The sequence below is a fragment of the Halictus rubicundus genome, chromosome 3 (genome assembly GCF_050948215.1).
Source record: "Halictus rubicundus isolate RS-2024b chromosome 3, iyHalRubi1_principal, whole genome shotgun sequence".
Taxonomy (NCBI): domain Eukaryota; kingdom Metazoa; phylum Arthropoda; class Insecta; order Hymenoptera; family Halictidae; genus Halictus; species Halictus rubicundus.
In genome coordinates, this window is record NC_135151.1 from 6,083,283 (window position 1) to 6,107,958 (window position 24,676).

The 24,676-nt window shown below is 36.5% G+C and overlaps 2 protein-coding genes across 3 annotated transcripts; one reads left to right on the forward strand and one right to left on the reverse strand.

Moving 5' to 3' along the window:
- The first annotated feature begins 7,651 nt into the window (after window positions 1–7,651).
- Strip (striatin interacting protein) lies at window positions 7,652–13,472 on the forward strand. Its single transcript, XM_076785022.1, has 11 exons — window positions 7,652–8,010; window positions 8,096–8,215; window positions 8,707–8,990; window positions 9,068–9,557; window positions 9,916–10,075; window positions 10,139–10,293; window positions 10,371–10,615; window positions 10,961–11,188; window positions 11,266–11,437; window positions 11,514–11,718; window positions 12,022–13,472. The coding sequence occupies exons 1-11, from the start codon at window positions 8,008–8,010 to the stop codon at window positions 12,285–12,287; spliced, it is 2,328 nt and encodes a 775-aa protein (XP_076641137.1). The 5' UTR covers window positions 7,652–8,007; the 3' UTR covers window positions 12,288–13,472.
- On the reverse strand, window positions 12,558–24,440 carry Zw (glucose-6-phosphate 1-dehydrogenase Zw). Of its 2 annotated transcripts, none has more exons than XM_076785023.1 (7): window positions 24,279–24,440; window positions 17,320–17,444; window positions 16,363–16,730; window positions 15,208–15,806; window positions 14,425–14,630; window positions 14,063–14,223; window positions 12,558–13,975 (listed from the first exon to the last, which is right to left on the reverse strand). In XM_076785023.1, exons 1-7 carry the CDS (start codon window positions 24,292–24,294, stop codon window positions 13,882–13,884), a joined length of 1,569 nt encoding a protein of 522 aa, XP_076641138.1. In that variant the 5' UTR covers window positions 24,295–24,440; the 3' UTR covers window positions 12,558–13,881. The 2 variants fall into 2 exon arrangements, with proteins under 2 accessions (XP_076641138.1, XP_076641139.1); XM_076785024.1 differs by lacking the exon at window positions 24,279–24,440 and adding an exon at window positions 19,338–19,776.
- Window positions 24,441–24,676: the final 236 nt, after the last annotated feature.

Sequence of the window (24,676 nt, forward strand, 5' to 3'; positions counted from 1 at the left end):
ATATATAGGGTGTGTAAAATGTACATACATGTTATTGTGTTATTTGAAATGTACAAATACATCGATCGTCCTATCATTGTTTAACACTGTATGCTTTATCGGTTTACTCGAAGGCTAGGCCCTTGAAGATGCACGAGCTTGCCAACTGCGTGCAAATCATAATGCACTTTTCGGGGTTCACATTGAACACGAGATGTAGTCTTATCACTACAACATATTAGTAAATACAATATTACGAAATGTTAAATCTGTTTCTTTTATTTCTGCCCTTCTATGATCCTGAAGACAATAGTATACTAAATGGCAGAACTTGTCTCAATGTCCGTTTTCATATGACGTAAACAAATATGTTTATTTCTAGAAAAATATTAAAAATACAAAAAATTGAAGTACGCTATCATATTGCTAGTAAAATATACTACAACTATCTCTTCTTCAGTTTCTTTCTAACGTTTCAAGTGTCAAGATTCTAATGTGTCAAGATCAAAGAACTTTTGATAGAAATGAGATAGAGCGATGATTTTTCTTTTAAATTAAAGTTGTAATATTGCAGAATAAAAAATTTGTCAGTATTTTTGGAAGCAAGTCCGTAAAGAGGACACTTAGGGCTGTGTCCTCATTTTTTTTTCAAATACCTAAAAAGGTCCTTGCTATGAAAACATTGCATTTGTGTGGAACAATTGTAAAATAAATGGTAAAAAACGTTTTGTCCAAATGACAACATTTGTAGGAGGTACTGTTATGTTCTCACTATAAGCATCTACAAAGTCATTTTCATCGGTTTGTTAGTTCGAGTCTTATAATGTGATATAAAAAGGGTGAAACGTTTTTTGGACTTCTGCAAAATCAACAATTTTTAAGATATCGAAAAATCTTTGTAGATTCGTTCGTGCTAAAGACTACATGTTCAAATTTGAACAAAATCCGAAACATTACTACAAGAAGTGTCCGATATCGCATGGAATGGCTTGATGTTCGCCCGCACGGCCGTCTATTTGGCCAAACAGACGTCAAAGTAGCAGGAGGTAACACCTAAAATTTATATACTTGTTTGAATAAATATCTAAACATTCAGTTAAAAAAGAAATCACGCCAGGCATATGCAGACATTATTTTAAAACGTTTCTCAATGCTTACGCCCTTCAGCTTTTGAATAGTTTTTTCGGGTTTTTCCCGTTTCGTTGCAAAGGTCATATTGCCTTCAGAGGATTAGGAAGAAGAAAGTAACGACGAGAAGGCCATTATTGGCTCGTCCAATTCAGAATTTCAGACAAAACATGGTCCGTTCTTTAGAATTTTTAGTTTTCGGCGATAATAGCAAATGATGGTATACATCATAAACCCCGAATTCCCGAAGGGCTCCGCGCAGCGAGGCCAGCGCGACGCACAGCTGGTGCATGGCCAGTTCAGCCGCTCAAGACTGTTACAACGTTATAAAATAGTGTCAAGGACATAGTATTATATATCGTTGAAACCAGCTGCAACATTATAATATCAAAAATATAATTTAATATTGAAAAAATGAAAGTAACCTTGATTTAAAAAAAAACGAGTTTTTTTTCCAAATTTTATGGAAGTTGGTACATGCGTGAGTACTGTTGAACTTTTGTTTGAAATATTTGTACATTACATTAACGGAAACATTAACATCGTTACATTAACGGAAATTGCTATTGCAAGGGCCATTCAGTGGAGCTTGTGACAATATTCGAAGAACCACTAGCAACCGATGCTAAATCATGATACCATTCTTCCGATAACGTAAACTAAATATTCCAGCAATACCAACATTCATTCTCCTTCCATCACTTAGAAGTACCCACATCATTCACAACTCAGTTATTTTGTGATCACATCAGTCATATGATATACGGTCGAGTCGTTATTGGTGAATAACAAATAAATCGACTTTATTCATTAATGTTTATTCGTATTTAGTATTATTCGTCATTCCTCGGGCCTCAATTGCTTGTACTACGTGGCAACCCCCACACCTGCAAGCCATTTGCAGGTCTATCGGCACTGGGACTGAGCAGTTCCGTCGCCCATGTGCTGTACATAAAGGTTTACAACAGACCGTTGCCATTGAGTTGGAAGTCGGGACATCGCATACTTTTCAAATTTGCAGTGATAAAGTAATTCTTGCCCATGAGTTTCTCGATTCGACAAAACGTTAATCCGAGAGATCTAAAAAAGAGCACGTTCCAGTCCCGGAACATTAGCAGTTCATTACTTTATTGCAAACATTATACAGGGTGTTCGCGATAATTTGTACCAGCGACTTTCTCGTAAAAGGTTAACATTAGAAAAAAACTGAAGAGGAGATAATTGTAGTATATTTTACTAGCAATATGATAGCGTACTTCAATTTTTTGTATTTTTAATATTTTTCTAGAAATAAAAGGGAGGGGCAACATGTTTGTTCACGTCATATGAAAACGGACATTGAGACAAGTTCTGCCATTTAGTATACTATTGTCTTCAGGATCATACAAGGGCAGAAATAAAAGAAACAGATTTAACATTTCGTAATATTGTATTCACTAATATGTTGTAGTGATAAGACTACATCTCGTGTTCAATGTGAACCCCGAAAAGTGCATTACGGTTTGCACGCAGTTGGCAAGCTCGTGCATCTTCAAGGGCCTAGCCTTCGAGTAAACTGATAACGCATACAGTGTTAAAAAATGATAGGACGATCGATGTATTGGTACATTTTAAATAACACAATAACATGTATGTACATTTTACACACCCTATATATTAGATACATCCACCAAAGTGTCCATATAGAATTGAAAGTTTGCATCTTCTACACAAAAAGAAGCTGAAGAAAGAAATGTTAAAACATAGGCTGACCTTACTCGGACAAAATGATAGGACTCGTGTAATATTTTCGATTATTATGTGCTCTGGTAGTAGTGTATCAGCAGTGACTAGAAGTACACGTGTAAATTTTTGCATTCAGCTAAAACATTTGTTTCATGAATGGGTTAAGAAAAAACTTAGGTAAAACCGAAATCGACCGAATCTTGTTCTTTTATTTTATGTTTGATAATGTTCTATAATTTTGTCCGGCTAAAACCTATACATGCCTATATTATTTTCTCTAATTTCTTTCATGTACAAGATACAAACTTGCAATTTTATATACATATTTTGTAGGACATAAAATATGTAGGGTAAATAAAATGTATACATACCCTATTATGTTGCATGAAATAAACAAATATATGAAACGCCCTATCATTTTGTCTAGCACTCTACACCACCAGGTCACCAGCAGTACCTGCTCGCGCCCGTTTATGAACCCTCTCCACCCCTACCTTTGCATTTCCTATATAAGCGTCGGTATTCGGGTACGATTTCCATAGTACGACTCTTACAACGCTGCTCGACAGTCCAAGACGAGAAAACCCAGTGAACGTAAGTATTAATGTATATATACAAAAATACTACATTAGGCGAGATTGTTTTGTAAAATGATAACTATGTATTGTTTTGTATAGATTTTAAACGAAATGGAACAATCGGTCGATGTACAGCGCGAGGCGGCAGCAATGGCAGCGACGGCGGCGAAGGCGGACGTCATCGAGGCCCGAGAGGCTTTGGCAAAACCCAAAGCGGCGTTGGAGGCAGCCGGGATGGAAATGACGCCACAAACACGTGAAAGCTGTCAGGGCCTGGGACCGGTGAGTAAACATTCCAGATGCATTCAACTTGACATTTCGGTTCATTCCATCGCAGTCGGACACTTTTTGAAAGAATGTTTCGGATTTTGTTCAAATTTTAATATATTGTAGTCTTCAGTGACCTACGAAGGAATCTCAAAGGATTTTTTGATATCTTAAAAATTGTTAGACTACAACATATTCAAATTTGAACAACATCCGGAACATTCCTCCAAAAAGTGTTTGATTTCGCGTGGGATGATCCCGGTACATTAGTACATTTTTAATCATTCTTACTAAAATCTATTATTCCCATTATACCAAATATAGCATCCAGAAAGAAGCCCCGACCGGAGCGAAGGAATGAGGCCCGACGGAAGACTATATACAGAACATGAGATGGTGAGTTTCCGAATATGATTTTACTAAATCACTAAATGTCTATCATTTGTGGGCTCTATTTTATTAATTCACTTCTCATATGTTACAGAAGAAACTGTTGCGGCAGCAGAAAAACAAATTTTACAGTCGGTCGCAAGGTTACAGGCGGGGTGGCAACTGGCGGGGAGGCAACAGGTGGGGAGGCAACAGGCGGGGTGGCTACTGGCGAGGAGACGGCGAAAATAAAATAATAAAAATTTATAAAATGTATTTATCAGAAGAATGCACTAAAAAATAAAATTTATATATATATGAAAATTGAATCTTTGCAATGTGTCCATTTTACTTTCCTTCACCTTTCCCTGTTCTCGATCAACGTAAAATATCCTTACGAAGTTATAATACTTCTCAAAAAATTGTTAAAATTTATCTTATTTTCATACCTTCTAGGCGTATGTAATTTCGTAAGGATTTGTAAGAAACTTCGAATTTCAGAAATATTTAATTTAATTTAATTTAATTTAATACAAATAAAGATTATGCACATGTTTGCCAAATATGCCTACTGTAATTATAAAAAAAAATCCAAGTATATTAAGAGTTACGTTATAAGTTATGAATGAAGTACCGTTAATACCAAGTTGGTTAGATATATTGCGTCACATACACACAACAAACAAACACGCACACAATGTAAAAGAAACACGCTTTTCCCACATTAAATATATTTGCCATTGTACTAGTTTCTGCATGTGAATAAATGCAATAGTGAAAATCAAAAAATCGTTGTGGTCTCTCTCTCTCTCTCTCTCTCTCTCTCTCTCTCTTCTGAAACTACCCTTACCTTTCCCTGCAGCGACGTCGTAACAGTAGGCCAAGGGAACGGGTTGCCGCTCGTCCGTTCTCGATCAACGTAACAAATATCCTAATCCTACAGACATTCTATGCCCCTTAACTCTTTTATGCGGTGTTATATTGAGAGGGCTAGTTTATGACACCCTCAAGTGTCTACCTGTCGAAAGGCCCAGAAGCTAGACCGCTGAAGGGTGTGACATTGTGCGGGGTCAGGTATATCGGTGAGACAATCCTGATGCAATGTTTTCATGAAACATTCCCGCTATAAATGACACCAAACATGCTATAATTTAAATTATATTTACTTTACAATATCACTAAAATATTCTCACGAAGTTGCAGCACTCCTAAAAAAATTGTCATAATTTACCTTATTCTCATACCTTCTAGGCGTATGTAACTTCGTAAGGATATTTTAATGATATTATCGATACATATGCAAATTCATTCGGAACAAATGCGTCAGAATTCCAGAAATATTTAATTTAATTTAATTTAATACAAAATTTAATACAAATAAAGATTATGCACATGTTTGCCAAATATACCTACCGTAATTATAAAAAAAAAACCAAGTATATCAAAAATTACGTTATAAGTTATGAATGAAGTACCGTTGTTACCATTATGTATTTCATGAAAACGCAGAAACTCTCGGGCCGCCCGATGTGTCATCAAGTATCGCGCACCCGAATCGAGCCCGCCCGACTTTCTGCGAGCCGATCGGGCTGCCCGCACATGCCTAGATATTAGAGAATGACTGTGTTTTGCACCGAGGTTGCAGGAAAGTTCTTTCGTCTTCGGCGGGACAGTGTCGTGGGAGGGCTAATTTATGACACTCTCCAGTGTCAATGTCACGGCGCGGGCCATCGGCGCAAGTTGCTAATTCGTAACAGGTTGCTTTCGAACCATTAAAGATATTGAAATCAAATTTTTACTGAAAATATTTAGAATATATTCATTTTTATGTAAAGGTGAAAATTAGAGTAAAATCAATTAATAAATATAGTTTGTCAAACTATTTGTTACATTTCGTAAACAATAATTTTTAGCGATTTTTGAGGGATTCAGCATGTTAGGTTGATCTTTTTATCTAGTGCGAACCATTACTGAAAATTCACATCGCTGTATTATGGAGAAATGGGTTGCGGAATTCTAGACCCTTCCAACCCTCGTCGGTACACGTACACGCCGACCAGGCAGTGGGTAGTGTGCCGCCATGTCAGTTCCCATAGCCTCCCTGACAAGCATGCTGCCGAATATTGCTAACCATTTCTTGATAACGCCAAAGTAGGACTTCTGAGGAACATAGCACCCTAGATTTAACTTTTATCTAGCTCTTTTGACTATGGAAAAGTCCTGTCTCTTCATTATTGGGAAATGATTTGCGAGATCCGGGACCCTTGCGAAATGGTATTACCTACAAATGTGTAGCTGACTGATGAATACGAGATGAAGCTATCGTCGTATTCTATTATGAATCAGAAAGGGAATTCGATTGACGTTGCAACACAAGAGGTGTGTGACGAGAAACCTAGATTTTACCGTGTTGTCAGCTTTTAAAAGGGCAATGTTGCCGCATAATATTCATACAAACACCGTCGATGCTCGCATGCAAAGCGTTTGTAATGGTTCGAGCGGTTTCTTTTCTTCCTTGCGGATCTGTCGAAATTTGGAGGCTTATTGCTTCTTAATTTAAAATATGGAATTTTCAATTTTAAATAATTTTATTAAACGATCATTTGAATATTCGTTGATTTGTTTAAAAATCTTCTTAATTTTTTAAACTTTCTATACGAATATAACAGAAATATACAGGGTGAATTCGATAAAGCAGGATACCTAAATATCTCCGTTACTTTTCGTTGTACAAAAAAACTTCGTAGGACAAAGTTACACTGTTTGAAGGGCCACATATAACGGTGTAAGGGAAAAAAATTTCAAGAAGAAGAATCGAGCACGAATGAAAGTTTAAACTTTTAGATTTTTCAATACACTGTTCTGTTCTGTTCCATGCTAGATAGAAGCTGCTCGGTTCTGTTCTCTGCTAGAAGCTGCCACCGACGAGATATATATATCTCGTCGGTGAAGCTGCTCGGTTCTGTTTCATGCTAGAAGCTGCTCGGTTCTGTGCCATGCTAAAAACGGCGATGTCACGAAAGTGGGAATGCCGAAACCCCGAGCGTGAGCACTCTCCTATCCTCTCTGATGTTACTTGACAACGCCGGTGAAGTTTGACTGGTCGAACCGCGTCACACTGGATCTAGTTCTCGAATTCACCGTTCTCAAAGCGTAGAGGACGCCAATATCACTGGCATTTTACGGTGACGGTACTACAGATTCCTATAGACACCAAGTTCCATAAGGTATCAGGTCTATTCCTACACCTCGTTTGTGGTACTACCTCTTATCATATCCCCACCAGAGAGGAAATGAGACGGAAAAACGACTATAATAAAAGCCGATCGATCCACGAGCGACATTTTAATGATTGAATCTGTTTGATAGGGTGTCGATTGATAAATTACGCTAGGGCAGAATCGCCAGATCAAGACTTGTCTCCCATTCTACTCAATTCTACTCTTCCCCTTCTACGACGCTATTTCCCTACGCTTCCGCCACGGCCCGGTCACGTGACGCATTTCGTCTCTGTCATGCATGGTCACAATATCACGTGACTAATCCGGTACTGGCATAGAGATGGTAACTTTTTCCCCTCAATTCGAGTCAATTCCCCTGATCTGGCGACTCTGCGCTAGGGATCATAGGGATGCAGTGTGCAAAACGTTTCTGATCATTTTTAGAAAATGTTATGTTACGTTAACGATGGGTATGGGAAGCACGATCTTCCCCTATTAGTTATGTATTCTTGTGTTTATACCAGTGATGCGAATAAATGTTCTGCGAAGTAAGCGAAGAGTATCTGGCAGACGTAAGGAGCGACAATTATAGCGAACATCAAACCGTCTCTAACCTGTTTTAGCAGCTGCACGTATCAACGTTTACTGCTTGAATTGTTAGAATTTATTTATCACAGAGTATAATTGTCGACTACGACTCGTATCCTTTCTTATGCAACGTTCAATTTGACATTTGCAAAATGGTGTGTATTTTATTTGTATTTATTTGTACACTGCTTTTGTATTGTATAAAGTTAACGTTAAATCATTGTACATTTTGTTATTTAGGAAACACCGAAATCAAATGAAGATTTGGACTTTGTTTACGATGATGCTGATACGCATGCTAACGAAATTGCTGAGCTGTACAGCTACACGGAACAATATGATTTACCTGTTAATCTTACGGTAAGTATAAAACAAGTACTAGGTACACACGATTGATACAATAGCATAATTTTGTAGTCGAAATTTAATAAATTCACCTATTATCAATTTGACGGGATGCCGTGTCACCCGTTGTTAAGATGTTAACACATTCAGTACGTTGCTCTGTTCGCCCAACGTGTTGAAAAAACTTAGTACACAATGCATACTCTTGCACTTTGAAATGCGATTCTTTTGTCATAAGATACTACAAGGCTTCGTTACTTTGGCAACGTAATAAACAGACCAAATTATTTTTAATTCATCAAGTCTTGTAACCCAGCCTTAATGTTCTTTTTGCTATATACGAGACATCTCATGACCCATACGCAATTTGTTAATTGTATTCTCATACAGCCAATAGCCAAAAGCCTTATTAGTGAGAATTATATAATTCTGGGCCGTGAAAACCTCAAATCTCTATTAATTGTGTGTTCCCGAAATCTATTAAGCACAAGCATGTTTGTCTTCAGGCTTTCGAAGAGCAAATGGAGTTTTATAAATTACGTCCATGGTGGCAGAAACTGACAGAAATGGAACAGAAATCAGTGATTTCGAAATTATTAAATCAGCTGGAGGTCTCCAATAAAGACTTGAGAATGAAAGCTGCGAGGTGTATCTTATATTTAGCTCAAGGTTGCTGGGCTGAGGTTCAGTCCGATAAAGAGCAGCAAGACTGGACTAGAACGAATGTAATGTTGTTATACGAAGCTGGAGTTTTTCCAGCATTTGTTGAGCTTCTTAATATTGAAATTGAGTAAGTTTCTCTATTCATGCAGTCAATTTCTAATTAAACTGAACAACATTTCTATACACACATTTTTTGGGATTTAGGAACAGTACAACAGTTACTTCAGCAATGAGAAAGATAACTGTTAGTCTTGACGATTCTATCAATTTAAGGGTGATCTTATCTGTTTTATACATTATAACCGAAGTGATGAGAGAGGAAATGAAGAACTTAGAACACAGTATTTATAAAAATCATGTTGAGTCTTTTAAAGAAGATCTAATAAACCCGTATGGCGAAGAACTACTTGTAGTTAAGCTTCTTGGTATGGTAACATGCTTTTGCAGTGGATCAGCGCCACATTTTGCAATGAAAAAGATACTTCTACTCTTGTGGAAGTTAATCTTAGTGTCTCTTGGTGGTATCGATACATTGAGGAAATTGAAGAAACAATATCGCGAGGAAGCTGGTCTCGATACACACCAAGAAGACACTATAGAAGTTGCTAAGACCATGAGAGCCAGCTCGCCTCCAATTAATGCTGGAGATTTGATTGAGACACAAAATCAGAAGACGCAAACTAAATACCGACGAGTATGTTCTTCTACGTATTTAAGTATTAGAGGTGCGCAAGAATCCGAGAATGGTACTCGATGGTCGGGACGGGTCGAGACGAGACGGGTTCTTGAAAAGTTGGGGATTCCTAAGAATATTTGAGAGCCCTAATATGTTCAGGAATCAATAAGGAATCAATTGTCGAGTACCCGAATATGCTCGCGAATTCAGAATATCCTCGAGAATCCCAAAAATTCTCGGGAATCTTGATATACTTAAGAACCCGTTCCGATCCCGAATAAAATTCCCGACTCAACATTTTCGGGTTTTCACGCGCCTCTACTAATTATGCATAGGAATCGTACAAATATTAAAATAATTCTGTAACTTATTTTAGCAATGTTTGATAAAACAAAGGTCACTAGATGAACCATTGTCAGGAATGGTGTTCGAATTTTCAGAAATGAGAAATCCTGGATGGAATGAGCCTTACTTCGAAGATCAAAATAATCAACCGGAAGTAAGGCCTAGCACACCACCAGTTGCTAAAGGGAAAGGTAAAACCTATACATTATAATTGAATGTTAACATATATCAATTTGCATAATTCATTCTCGTAGGTTTACCTTGGACACCAAAAGTCAGACAAAAGGATATCGACCAATTCCTTGAAGTATCTAGAGTAAAATTTGTTGGTTACAAAGTACAAGGAGACAGAGAAAGTTTAGCTGGTCTGCCACAACCCATACACGAAGGTATTAACACGCTAAAACGAGTAAGTTGAACAACCATGGGTTTTGTATTTACGATTAAAGGGTTGGTTGGGTGCAACATAAGTTACTATACTTTTAGCATATGTATACATCTTTAGCCGAAGTCCAGATTAAAAAAGAAGAAGAAATAGCTAGGAATCCAATGAGCACGCCAGAGCCTCCGATTCGTCAAACGCCAGCAGAAATGTTATATCAAGCTATATTGCCGAATCTTCCACAGTATATGATCGCGTTGTTGAAAATTTTACTCGCGGCTGCGCCCACCAGTAAAGCTAAGACGGATAGTACAAATATCATGGCTGATGTTTTGCCAGGACAAATGCCGTAAGAATACAAATTTCAATCGGTAGTTACTAGAGGTCTGCGAAAACCCGAAAGTATCGGATACACGATAGTCGAGACGGGTCGGGTTCTCCAAAATTTCAGGACGCTCGAATATATCGGGATTCCCGAGAACATTCAAATAATCTCGAATATTATTCCCGAGGATAATACCGAATGATAGGGAATATTGTCGGGAATTTCTATATATTCGAGAATCCGTCCTTATCATACAAAAAATTCTTGGCCCGTTCCGACCCGACACTTCGGGTTTTTGCACACCTCTAGTAGTTAACAAACTTGTTTCCATCGTGAACATCTTAATTTTTATACGGTTGATTGTTTCAGTATGACGGTTATTCAATCAATGTCACTTGGCATCGACGTGAACAGGCACAAGGAAATCATTGTTAAAGCAGTCTCTGCAATTCTGTTACTCCTATTAAAACATTTCAAACTGAACCACATATACCAGTTCGAATTTATGTCGCAGCACTTAGTGTTTGCTAACTGCATACCGCTTGTTTTGAAGTTTTTAAATCAGAACATTGTAGCTTACATCGAAGCTAAGAACGTGTACGTGTTCGTCTATGACTTGAAGCGTTTCGTTTAATTAATTGGAATTATTTTTACAAATTTTTGTTCGTCTACAGTATTCCAATTTTGGACTTCCCCATGTGCGTCATTGGCGACCAACCAGAGTTAACTATAGAGAGCCTCGAGATCGAGAACAGTCAGACGTATTCTTGGCGAAATGTTTTCTCCAGTATTAATTTATTACGTATTCTTAACAAATTAACAAAATGGAAGCATAGTAGAATTATGGTAAACACTGCGCTCGCTTCGAATACTTGTCTTGCTTGTCCACAGATTTCTTAACTTTTATTTTTTTTTTTATTAGATGCTGGTCGTCTTCAAATCTGCTCCTATATTAAAGCGTACATTGAAAGTGAAGCATGCAATAATGCAGTTGTATGTGTTAAAATTATTGAAAATGCAAACGAAATACTTGGGACGCCAGTGGCGGAAAACAAACATGAAAACGATCAGTGTAATTTATGCGAAAGTGAGACATCGCTTGAACGACGATTGGGCTTACGGCAATGGTAAGATATTAGTAGATTGCGGATCTTTATGCAAAATAAAAATTGCTTGCGTCAACTGCAAGGCACAAGAACCAAATAGGACTTTCTTTTTCTCTTTAATAGTTTTAATAAGAAGTATGCAATGTATGAATAGTCTTAAATTCTTTTAATTTTGAACCTGTTTGAAACGTCTCCCTCACATTTTTGTCATAAATGCATAAAATCCGCAGTCTGAATATTATTTTGAAAGTTGTATAAAATTTCGACGCGTAAGTAAACATTACATCCATGTATAATCTGTCGAAAATTTCTATTACATTTTAGATTTAGAAGCACGACCTTGGGACTTCCAAGGAGAAGAGTGTGAACTGCGTACATGCGTTGATCAGTTCAACAATCGGCGGTACTCTAACGCTCCCAAGAACAAAGACATGGAACCCGTTGACACGTCCGTCATGTCGGTACTCGGTGCGAAAGTTGAACTGAGCGAGGAGTTCAAGCAACATTGTGAATTATGGTTACAGAAGGAAGTATTCGAGAAGAACATTGATTGGGACCAATTACTGGATCCCGAATCGTGTGAACTTTAAATTTTTAATAAGTGTAACACATTGAAAAAAAAATCGTATTGTCATTGAAAAAACAGGTCTGGATGCTGTTTCGAAGTTTTTACAAATTACGCGCTACATTGTGAAGTGTTGAGAAAATGAAACGAACATTGCCATATCGATACAACAGAAACTGAATTTACATTTGGTTCGTGTACATTTGAACTTGTGAATGGTCCTAATCGAACGGAGTTCAATAATAAAAAAAAAAAAGAAAAAGAAACAAATTAGTGAACACGAAAGAAACGACTATTTTTTTATTTAATTTTATTTATTACGTTTTTTTACGTTTGTTCTGTGTGTAATTTAATTTTGTGCAATGGTCATTGCTGGTAGCAATACTTTACGATTACATAGTTATAAGTGAACATATATAATCGTCTCTTATGTATTTATAATGAACTAGAATAAATTTGTTCAGATATACACTCATATATAAATGTACCATTCACACTAATCACACTTTTATCGACTAAGTTTCTGTAAATTAATTTTTAATAATGTAACAAAGTATTCCGCGAATTGTGTATCGATCCATACTTCCTGTATTTTGTATGATTTTTATATATACTCGATTTTTCCATTGTTATAGGATTCTTATAGGATTATATATATATATATTTATAAATAAATATATATATACGTATATACGTAAATATATATGTATATATATACGATTATAAACTTTACAATATTTACAAAAGAACAAGAAAGGGTATGAATTTTAACGCATACAGTATATTAATCCAATTGGGGCTGCGTTTTTTAAAGAAAGACTTTGTTAACTTTATATATCAAAGATTTTGTTGGTCCATCGTTAAATGTGGCAATAACATGTGCCTGACGTATATCTTTGTGTTTAGTTAGTCTCTTAATGCGGGGAAAAGAGAAAGAAAGAGAGAGCTGAATCAAAGGAGCAGTCTTTGGCAAATTTATAAATTCGAAGATCCAAGAAGAACAAGAAATTATATCAACCGTGTAAAATAATAGAACGTATAACTTGTAGACTGAACAATTCAACTTTCTCTTATTAATTTATTGTAGTGTAGTGTTAAATGGTTTCGGCGAGATGTACTAATTACAATTGTAATATCGTATAATATTTTCTATGAGATTGGCATCGTATTTAAATTGTCGTCAAAATTCAATAAAATTATGGTTTACGTATGAGTTGTAATCCCTTAAATTGTTCATTAGATTGTCATAAGTTACATTCTTCGTATAAAAGTGTATAAAAGATTTTATAACAATTAGTATAAACTACTTCACGATTATACAAAGTTACAAATCGAACGATCATATTTTATTTGAAGGCACTTACATTTCTCATCTGTTGTTTGAAATGCATACTTTTCCCATTTTACGCTTAAAAGCTGTTTCGACAGGTAAAATGATTCGATCCATGAATAAATTAGTTCTATAAATTAATTATATATATGAATATAAAATTCCGGGTAAGTACCGCGTATCTATTGGTATAAAAATATTGAATGCTATGATCACAGATAATGAATTGAAGTACAGATTTCTGAGGTTTGTGATATTGATAATATTCGATATATTAAATGTTTTCCAATCATTCTGGTTTTACCCATTTGTAGGAACCATAGTAAGCGAAGTTATTCTGTTTCGCGATTTCATCGGCTTCCTTGGGCCCACGGGAACCATATCTGAAATAAAAATTATACAGTATAAACCAACATCCGAATCCACTCTAAATTTCAATGGACACGATCCCGAAGTCTATCAAAGCTTACTTGTAAGGTATGGGTTTAATGTGCTCCTTTTCTATTTGATGAAGCAGCGGCGTGAAAATTCTCCACGCTTCCGAGAGCTCATCGCTGCGCACAAAGTGCATTTGCGATCCACAAAATACGTCTAATATTAATCGTTCGTATGCGTCAGGAAGCTTCAAATTCTAAAGACAAAATATATTACCACATTTTAAATTGAATATAAGCCAATTTTCTTCTCAATTATATAAGGTCAAAGCAAAAGTTCCTGCTCGATTTCGTATTAAAATACAACAAGGTATCGGACACGAACTTTTGTACTGACCTGATATTACAATAACAAATATTTTCTAATAATTTTACTAAGAATGACCACATGAACGCACCTTGTACCTATTACCATAAGTGAGGTCTAACTCGGTTTCCTCCATATCGAACGTAATACCGGGAGATTTAGTCATCATCTTAATGTACAAAGCCTCGCCAGGTTGTACTCTTATCACTAATTCATTCCTTTTCGCCTTTCCATCGAATATATCGCCGGGTACGTCATGGTACTGTATTCTAACTTCCGCCTTCCGTTCATTTAGCGCTGGTGAATAATAAATAATCTACTGAATTATTAAGTACATCGCAAGACACTGTGGAACACCAGTGAAGAAATTCAATCTTGTGTCCATCAACTTAACACTAGGTTTTCAGGACTAATTATTACATTCTAATATTTGTAATTTACGATTATCGAGATTGTAAAGATGCATCCATGAGGAATTATTTAACGAATTTATTTCTTTGAGTATATATTACTAAAAAAACGGCTAATAATTTGGATAGACACAGTCTCGCTAGTTCTATAACATAATAAAAAAATACTAATTTTTAATGCTCTGTATACCTAGTGTTAAACATTTACCCAAAATAATAATGTCATTCATACTGAACAAGTGAAGGTATAGGTGTTAGAATTACGATTGTAAGCCATAACTAATCTTGGAAATAACTAGTTACAGTCAGAAAGTATGACTTGCATGTTTTTCAATGTCGAGTTCGTTCACATAAACAGATTTTTAAAAACCTCATTTGCTTAAAGTGTTAGACACAATATTGGAAGTTGTTTTATACAAAGTGCGCTTTGTACAAACGTGCAATATTTGAATGATGCTATTTACCTTTCCCACATCTGAGGATGAAAGGCACACCGTCCCACCGTTCGTTATTAATTTTCAATATAGCAGTAGCAAACGTAGGTGTGTTAGAACCAGGTGGTACAGTGGGATCGTCCAAGTATCCTAACTGCGCTTCAGAATCTTCCGACTCAGGATCTCCGATATATTGACCTAACACTACGTTCTCCAGTTCTAAAGGTTTCATAGACTTCAAAACTTTAACCTTCTCATTTCGAATATCATCCGGATGACAAGACGCAGGCTTCTCCATCGCAACTAACGACAAGATTTGCAACAAATGGTTCTGCATCACGTCTCTGATGATCCCGAACTCGTCGAAGTAGCCACCCCTGCCTTGGGTACCGAACGGCTCTTTGAACGTGATTTGTATTGAAGCTACGTTATCTCTGTTCCAGGTGGGGCTGAATATTCTGTTGCCGAACCTGATGGTCATCAAGTTCTGCACCATCTCCTTGCCCAGGTAATGATCGATACGATAGATCTGTTCCTCCTTGAACAAGGAGGCCAGGTGATCGGATAGGCGCTGAGACGTGATCGCATCTCTGCCAAATGGTTTCTCTATGATCACCCTGGTCCAGCCCCTGCAATGCGAAAGATGTCAACGTTAGCATTACAGTTCACTCGCTCAGTTGTAATAATTATACTGCGGATTTTATGCATTTACGACGAAAACGACTTGGTGCAATTTAGAACATTTTCCGAATTTTTTCCAAATTGTTTACTGCAACATCGATTTTTAAAAACTCCCAGAAACTTAACATTGATTATTAATGTGTATTCTGTTTCAGATTTTTCAGATTAGGCAGACATGTTTAAGAAAATTGAAGCTCTTCAAATATTCGAAGAAATGCATATAAAATGCACATCAGAAAGTTGTAAAAAACAATTTTTAGTATTTTCTCCGTAAAACCTTTTCTTTTACGCCATATAGTAAACTAATTGTTCTAACAATTCAAATCCAAGTATGGTGCAATAATAAAAAAAAATTATCGTCTTTTGCTAGTTGTTATTAAGTTTTGACCTTTCTCTATTTCTTTGGACAGTAAAGGTCATCAAGGCCTGGTTTAATCATCATCGAGAAGAAAGCTGTACTCTTTGCTTCGTTCATGAACATCTAAATACCAATAGTGCACTCACTTGTCGCCCATGCAGACATTCTTGATGTGCACAGTGACGCTCTCGAATACACTAGGTGGCAGGGCCAGATAGAACAATCGGTGAGCATTCTGGTAGCCCTGCTCGTGTTTCTTCAGCTCGTTATTCAACACTTCGAACGGTTCCTGCGAGTCGTATGCGCCGCAGACATAGTGATTCAATCTCCAAAACTCGTCGTACTTCTCCTTCTCCTCTGGCTTCACCTTCATGAAGGGATGGCACTTCAAACGTAACTGAGTGACGGTCATGTTGGTTCTCGCGTAGCCTAAGAACGTTGTTGTCTTCGGTAGAAGATTGTCCCTGAACAACCACCATAGTGTTGGGTAGATCTTCTTCCTGGCCAGGTCACCCTGCAATCATGATACAAGCTGTTAATCAAATGTATTTATTTGGAGGACGCGGTGAACTATGGGGAAAAAATTGTCAAATGTTTTAAATTATGCTTGCATTATGCGAATCCTTGAGTTCTCGTTATTTTTATAAAGTAATGTGAAATAGTCGCTTTCAATGCTCCGTAAACCTAGTGTTAACAGACATCTTAATGAATCTACTTCAAGAGAAGTTGCTGGATTAGGTTGCTCAAGATAAAAACAATTTATTAATCCATTTGTGCCATTAGTGTGGGTTAAAAAACACAACTGGACCTTTAAAAGACTGTTAGGCAACTGGCAGCAGGTAGAGTATTAATACGAAGACATAATAGTTATCAATATGCTTGACGAAGTCGAAGGTCATTTCAAAGACAGAATGTTATAAATCATTCACATTGTCGCATTGACTACAAATCTATAAAAATAGGAATATACAACGTTCCTCGTTATTCAGACAGTGTAGAGACAATCTTTTTTTAACAATGTTTTTATCATATTTTTTATCTTATCACAACCTATCGCGAAAAACGTATCATCAGGACGAGCGATTACGCAAATGAATACTTACAGAAGCACCAAGCGTAACGAAAACATGAGGATACAGTCCATCGAAGTGGATACCCTCGAGGTGATCCATTTCGTCCGATTTCAGGGACTGCCTGATGAATCGCAGGCTTTCCTCCGTTGATGTTTCTGTAACAAAACATTTTTTTTTTTAATGAAAATTATGTTAATTGTAATCGCATTCAAGAAGAAGCCTACTGATCATATCGTGTGGATAATATATTTTGGAGTAATCCTTCTTCCATGCACGTTAACGTTAACTTTAATTTTAGAGAAATTTCAAGCTTAAATTAATATTAAAAGAATTATCTATTTTAAAAAGTTCCTCCAGTAAAGAAATTAATGTAAATTAAAATTAACTATGTTAATGCGACTGAAGCCATGACGCAAACAGGAAACGTGTAATCATTTATGCAAAAACACCGAAACACATTATTTTCTGACCAAATCGCATCTGTGCATTGCTGGCCGTTTCTACTTATGGCAGTAATAATCGCCAGACTACTGGTGGTGGAAAGTTTCACCAAGTTTTTCTTGTATTAAGAACCTAATGGAATTCTCTATTCAATAAATAATATTTTTGTTCGTTTCTCTAGTCTAGTAATCATTATACGCAGGCGTTTCGTAACGAAGTTCAAAGTTCTCGTAGGTGAGAATAATTAAGAGTTCGATGGCAATAAAAGAAAGTTGTCTCCGAGTTGTCTGAAAGGTCGTTCCAAGGTCATTTTTTCCCGACATTTTAAGCTCTGTTTGTCACAACGTCTGGTTGTAGCTGGTATCAAGACGAGGTCAAGGACCTGTGACACAATGACTTTAAAATGACTTTGACCATTAAAATATCTCACAATCTTTAAATCCAACGTAAACATTAGCATACGAAACTCTGATTTAGTCTTCGAGCTGCAAACGAGAATATTTTATCATTTAGAAAAAATGTGGGAGACACAAATTGTATTTCCACGGTCTCTCCGCTGAAAAAAGGAACTTCAGAAAAATAATTTAAACAATCGTTTGTGCGTTCAAAAAAATTACACCTGCATAAATTATAGATCAATTTTCATACATTAGACTGAAACGAAAATAAAATGCTAACGAGTATGACTTGTACTTTTTGAAAACTAAGTATTCATTACGGAATACATGGAACCATTTTAGAAATGAATTTCGAACTGCAAATTGTTGCAAGTAATAGATTGTTTTACGTATTTCGCATTGTTCTCCGACGAAAGCAGCAAAAAAAAGTGATCGACCCGTTTCGACGGTCATACAACTCGGTCGAAGGTAATTAACTACTCGAATAGCCTTGATACAGTGAGAATTAATGTATACAAGATCGCGCGAGCGCGTGTACGTGCATTTCGCGGATCACGTGTAGGTAACGCACGTGGTGCTTCGTATTCGAACCAACAATTACTTCCATAAATCTTACGTAACTGATCACATCATGCCAACGACACTCTTCACACGACACTGTACAAACACAAGAATCTGCCTCCGGAAAAAAATATGTTAAAAACGTGCCACGCTAAGAACGGTCGTCCAAAAAATACATCACAGAAAATTTCGACATAAATCTCTAGCAGAACGGCTACCAAATAAACAAATTCTATATACACAGGACACACTTGGAGAAACACGGGCCGTTACGGTCGCACTATCCAGTCAATTTTTTATTGAACAACAAAAGAAAAACGTTTTTTCGTTAAAAAAAATCTAAACGGTGATAAATTAACGATAAAATTGCTGAGCTTTAGAAATCGAACGATCAATTTTTAACACCCACGACACGGACCTTAAGTAATTAGTTGATCTAGTCTGGTGATTTCTGGCATAAAAGATTTTCGAGATTTCAAAGATTGCGAGTTGCAGTGTTTGAAGACACTTTTTGAAAAAAAAAGAAGAAGCGTTTCCTACGGCCGCGGGTGTGATCTGTAGCGCAAGTTTCCAGGGGATTTATTAGCAGTGATAAGGATTAATCTCTATCTGAAAAACGATAGTTATCGGGAACACCGGACAACTTACTCAACATGATTACGAGGGGGGCACCGTCGTGGCCTGGATCGAAAGTGAATCTCGAGAACCGTCAGCGTTTTCCGGAAACGAGTTCGCGCCGTAAGTCCACTCGATGTCCGAGAACCGATCGCTCCAACTATTCGACACGGACTGATCGTCGCATTCACTGGCAAGTCGGTGTTGACCATCTTCAGAAAGACATACGAGTTCCGTAGTACATGAGCGCTGAAACGCTCAGGTGTACGTACACTGTGAGCCGAGGAACGTAAACGCGGCTCTAGATATAATCCGTAATCGCTCCTTGCTCATCTTCTGTGTACAGGACACGATAATGACGCCTACTTCTATTTCTAGCACTGGAAGATTGATTTTTTACTTCACTGTTAATGTGTTGGTAGATTCGTGACGATGTTCGATTATTTGTTTTTGAGACACTGCGATTTGTAATCATTTCTTGCTTATTTTCTGTATACAAGGCATCACAATTATGCTTGTCCTTTGTTTCCATCGCTGAAAGATTGATTTTTTTATTTTACTATTAATGTGTGTGTGTGTGTGTGTGTTTAGATTCTTGATGATGTCTGATGATTTATTTTTGAGACACCGCGATTTGTAATAGTCCCTTGTCTGTACACAGGATAATGATAACAATAATTATTAGACCGCGGGCTTTTATATTGTCCCATAAAAAAAAAGAAAAAAAAAATTCCATTTCAATTGCAAGAGATGGAAGCTAAATGAGAATGTATTTCTCCCTTCAATCATTTTAACAAGTCGTAAATAATGTAACAACATTTTGAAATTCTTGAAATGCATTCACAGTTTTGTTTATCATCCATTTTTGCCATAAATGCATAAAATCCGCGGTCTAATGGTTATCCATTTCTAGCACTAAAAAATTGATTCTTTACTCGATTGTGATCGTGTTACTGGATTCTTAACGATATTTGGTTATTTATTTCCGAAATTACGATTCCCGCATAGTTTAATACTAGGTTTACGGGACCCGACAAAATGACGGGTTCTAATATTTTTAATTTACAGTTATTGAGATGGTGAAGATCCATCTACGTGGAATTACTCAACAAATTTATTTCTTTGGGTATATATTATTTTAAAAATGGCTAAAAACTTGAATAGACACATTCTTTTTATTTTTATAAAGTAATGTAAAATACTCACTTTTAGTGCTCCGTAAACCCAGTGTTAATGTACCTACTAAATAGGTTGCTCTAGCTAGCACTGAATTCAAGAACTTGTTAACTACTATTTATGTAGTACAAATGGCGAGGTCATATTAGAATAAATAATTGTCGACTTGTTATCGTTGTAACGTACAATAGCTTTGTCTTTCTTTCATGGTAAATTTGGAGTACCGTGCAGATAAACATTATCGTGCCGAAGTTAAAATTCTTTGACATTCAAAACTGCTCGTGTACAAAGTTGCTCGTTGTTCATTGTTGTACAAGTGTTGCATGAACGGCAAGTTAATTTTGTCGTCTCCATTGCGGAAGACGTTGATAGTGTTTCCGATTAAACGCAAACACGATAAATACAACGAGGGGCAACGATATTCGAACATTCCACCTTATACATAAACGATGAGAAGCGAAATCAAGGTTCGTTGCTGTATATTTCTTCCGTATATAATGATATGCTTCATTAAGTTTAATGAGGTTTTTGTTCCCGTTTTATACTAATACAGAGTTTTATACTTATAAAGTCGCAATATCGCAAACATATTCTTGTTTATCTGTTACTACATAAATTGCCAACAAACCTGTGAATGGACTGTGAATTTTATTCATCTGTAACAAAACACTTTTATGCTATGTTTGACTCGTTAAAATTATAAATCTTATTTTGAATCCATATGAAAATTGTTAAGCTTAAATAAAATGTATACGCAATTCTTGTTTATTTAATTCTATACAAATTGATAATTTATCAAATTGAAAGTTATAGACAATTTTTATTTTGTATACAAATCCGCAATTTATTTTTAGAAAGAAACTGTTAAGCGTAAATAGAATTTATGCGCTATTCTCAGCCTAATCGAACACCTCTTGATTGTGTACAGTTGCGGAAAATGGCGTAAAATGATGTAACAATAAAGGGACGGGTCACTCGATGATTTTTAATTAAGTAAACGAAGTCTTACTTTTTACAATAACTGTGCAGCAGGAAATATGCAGATATTCATTTTAGATCCCGGCGCGCTGCGTCCGCATAATTTCAACCTGTGTTTTGAATCGCTATGACGTCCTTTGGTTACGAGGACGAGAACTTGTCCCGAACTGAATCGTTATTAGCCTAGCGTGCGTAATTTTTATGTCATACGGCCATTTAGCACTGCAGAGTAGCAGGCGCATGGTAGGAGCACAAATGTATCGTAATCTCGATAGTCAAGGACATCCTGATGCGAAAAATAATTGGCAAAAACCGACCTTAACGAACCTCCATTAGCTAGCTCGCCAATATTTTCTTGAAACTCATTCTGTGTCTCACAATGATGACAATTGTGGCAAGATGCAGGCTGATAGTTTATGATAAATAAGAAAAAAGTCCTGATAATATTCAATCTTTGGAAATAACATGACCACATTATTATTCCTCTGATATTTTCACTGACTTGTATTTGATCTACTAATTTTTGGTATAAAATAATATAAGTACCCAATTAGTATAGGGATACAAATTATTGTGCCTATATTAATTATACTTATTTTTAAAGCATAATGTATTATCTCTTTTTTAATATTCATTACTAAATAAAATTAATTAATAAATTAATTAATATAGGCACAGCAATTGGTACCCCTCACAGTAACTGGGCCCCTCACCCTATTTCGTTGCGTTAATAAACAAAACGTTTTGTTCACTACGTTCCGATACATTGTGAATTGTTGAAAAATGCTGACGATGCCAAAAGGAATGTATTCTGTATGCAACTTCCGCATATCTATTATTTTTCTAAATCCTAAATATATATTACAACAGTAATGACATAATATCATAAATCGAATGACTTGTAGAAATCTCGGTCTATTATTTAGCAATAATGTAACATTAATCTACTGATAGTGAGCGTAAACTGATCCTAAGTACCATTAAACGATTAAATACGTCTGAAAAATTATGTTAACTTTCCGATAACGCTTTCGAAACACGATGTTATCGATAACTGTTTGCATTTAATTGAGCAATATCGATGTATACTATTGTATACCGTAATGAATTCAGAAAAAAACGTGGACGGAGTTCTATTCAGAAAGAAACGTCATTTAAATGCATGCACTTGACCTTTAGCGCCACTGTTAAATGCATACAATCAACCGCGAAAATATTTAATCAAGCCGCAGGAAAGATAAACGTTATTCCTTTTTAAATCGCGTAGTTGTCTCATTTTAGGGAGCGTGTGTTTCCTTCGAAACACGAGACCTAAATGTACAACGTGACCGAAAATCCGCTAGACCATAGCTGTTCAGCGTCTGCCCGCACGGGCAGCGATTTTCTTGCCCTGGGCATGCACAGAACCGCGGGCACGAAGCTCGTCCCAGCGGGTAAGACTGCATGTATTTGTCACACGCATTGTAACAGCTATGGCTGTGCTACGGCTTACCCCCACTCCCCTAAGTCACTTGTCCCTAGTTTTGCCCGCAGCTGTGCCCACGGGCATCAGCGGGAGCCCTTGCCCAATAATAGGCATGTTGAGCAGTTCTGCACTAGATTATTTCAAAGTGGAATAATCCTTTCATTTTTTTAAAATTCCCATTTACTTTTTCATAAACAAATTCAAATTTCAAAGACCATTCAAAATGGTTTAGCGTGACTTGGGCCACCCTGTAAATTAAATATAATTTTTTTGGTATTCACTTCTTCAACGCTAGAACGTTTTTATAATTTCAGTAATTGCGACAGAAAAATTAGCCAGTCGTTTCGATTGGTTTGGTAGTTCTAACATAAAATTGTGTCTATTAGCGAAACGAGCACGATAAAATTATAGGCGCTACTATATTTAATCAATTGTTAGTGGAATATTTTTGTGACAGCGATAACATTTGGCTCGCAGTGTGTGCGTGATGTGTACGAATTTTGAGAACCGTACGATTACAAGTATTGCGTTGACTGATAATACTTTTTCTCGCTGACTTATCAACAGCATCACGCGATACATCCGAGTCACGTTATTCGTTCGTAAAGTCGAGCTTCTGCATGGTTGTGAGTACTATACGCACAATCATTGCTCCTCCCTATCTGAAGTTACAGACTGTTTATCTGTAACTCGAAGACTGCTTCTTTCTTAACGACGATTTTTATTTATAAATAAATAACGTCGCGAACTCGATAAATCGCGATTCTTTCACTTTAAAAAAAAATGCTCGGCTTTTTATCAGCAAACTTGTAAAAAGCGAATGTTTACAGGTTGCTCATTGTGTGCAAGAAACTTTCAGGACCGTGTTATGGCTGGGGCCTACTTTTCAAAGTGACTTGCAGCACTTGTATAATCGCTCGTGGCGTTCATAGCATTGAGTAACAAAAAGTGCATAAATGAAAGGAATGCAAAAGTTTCACAGAAAAATCGGTCAACTATTTTTGTCACGAAAGTAGACCGAAATCTTGAACAGAAAACAATACACTGTTCTGTGAGAATGTATATGTAATTTGGAAATCTGAGATGACAAGATTATCTGATATGTCACACGATAAAAAAGTCTCGAGACAAGTATCGATGTTATCTGTTGGCATTTTTTATCGAACGGAAGAAAAATTCATCGTACGATTTTATCATTTAAATATCAACTGCGTGACAAGTTCACTAGTAATCACTGTAGAAAATATTATAAACACTGTAGAACAAAAGAATCTGGAATGTTACGTCACAGAATCATTTGAAGTCCGTTAAGATTGTAGTTTCGAATGTAATTGTTAAGAAAATGTTATACTTACTCCTAACTCTGTCCATCGTGGATTTATTCGAACAGGAGAGATATATAGAACTTTCAATTGGCGGTGTCGTAGACTCGTCTTGGTAACAACTAAATAGGTGTCTGTGGAGGTCACAAGCTGGACGTAACAGTTATGTAGTCTTTTAAACTACCGTCAAACAAAAATATTATAGATCGCTTCCTCTTATATGAATTGAGGTTAAGCATAAAAAACCATAGTGGTGCCATACGCGTGACACCGATCGACTGGCATTTTGAAAACCAAAGCAAAAAAGCCGATTCATTTCTTCGAGGTCTTCACGTCCCCTCCATTTTAATCAATCGTTCCCTTCTCATTCGGACTTTTACTTGTTCCACGAATTACATCTACGAATCTGCAATATGCATCGCAATTTATTT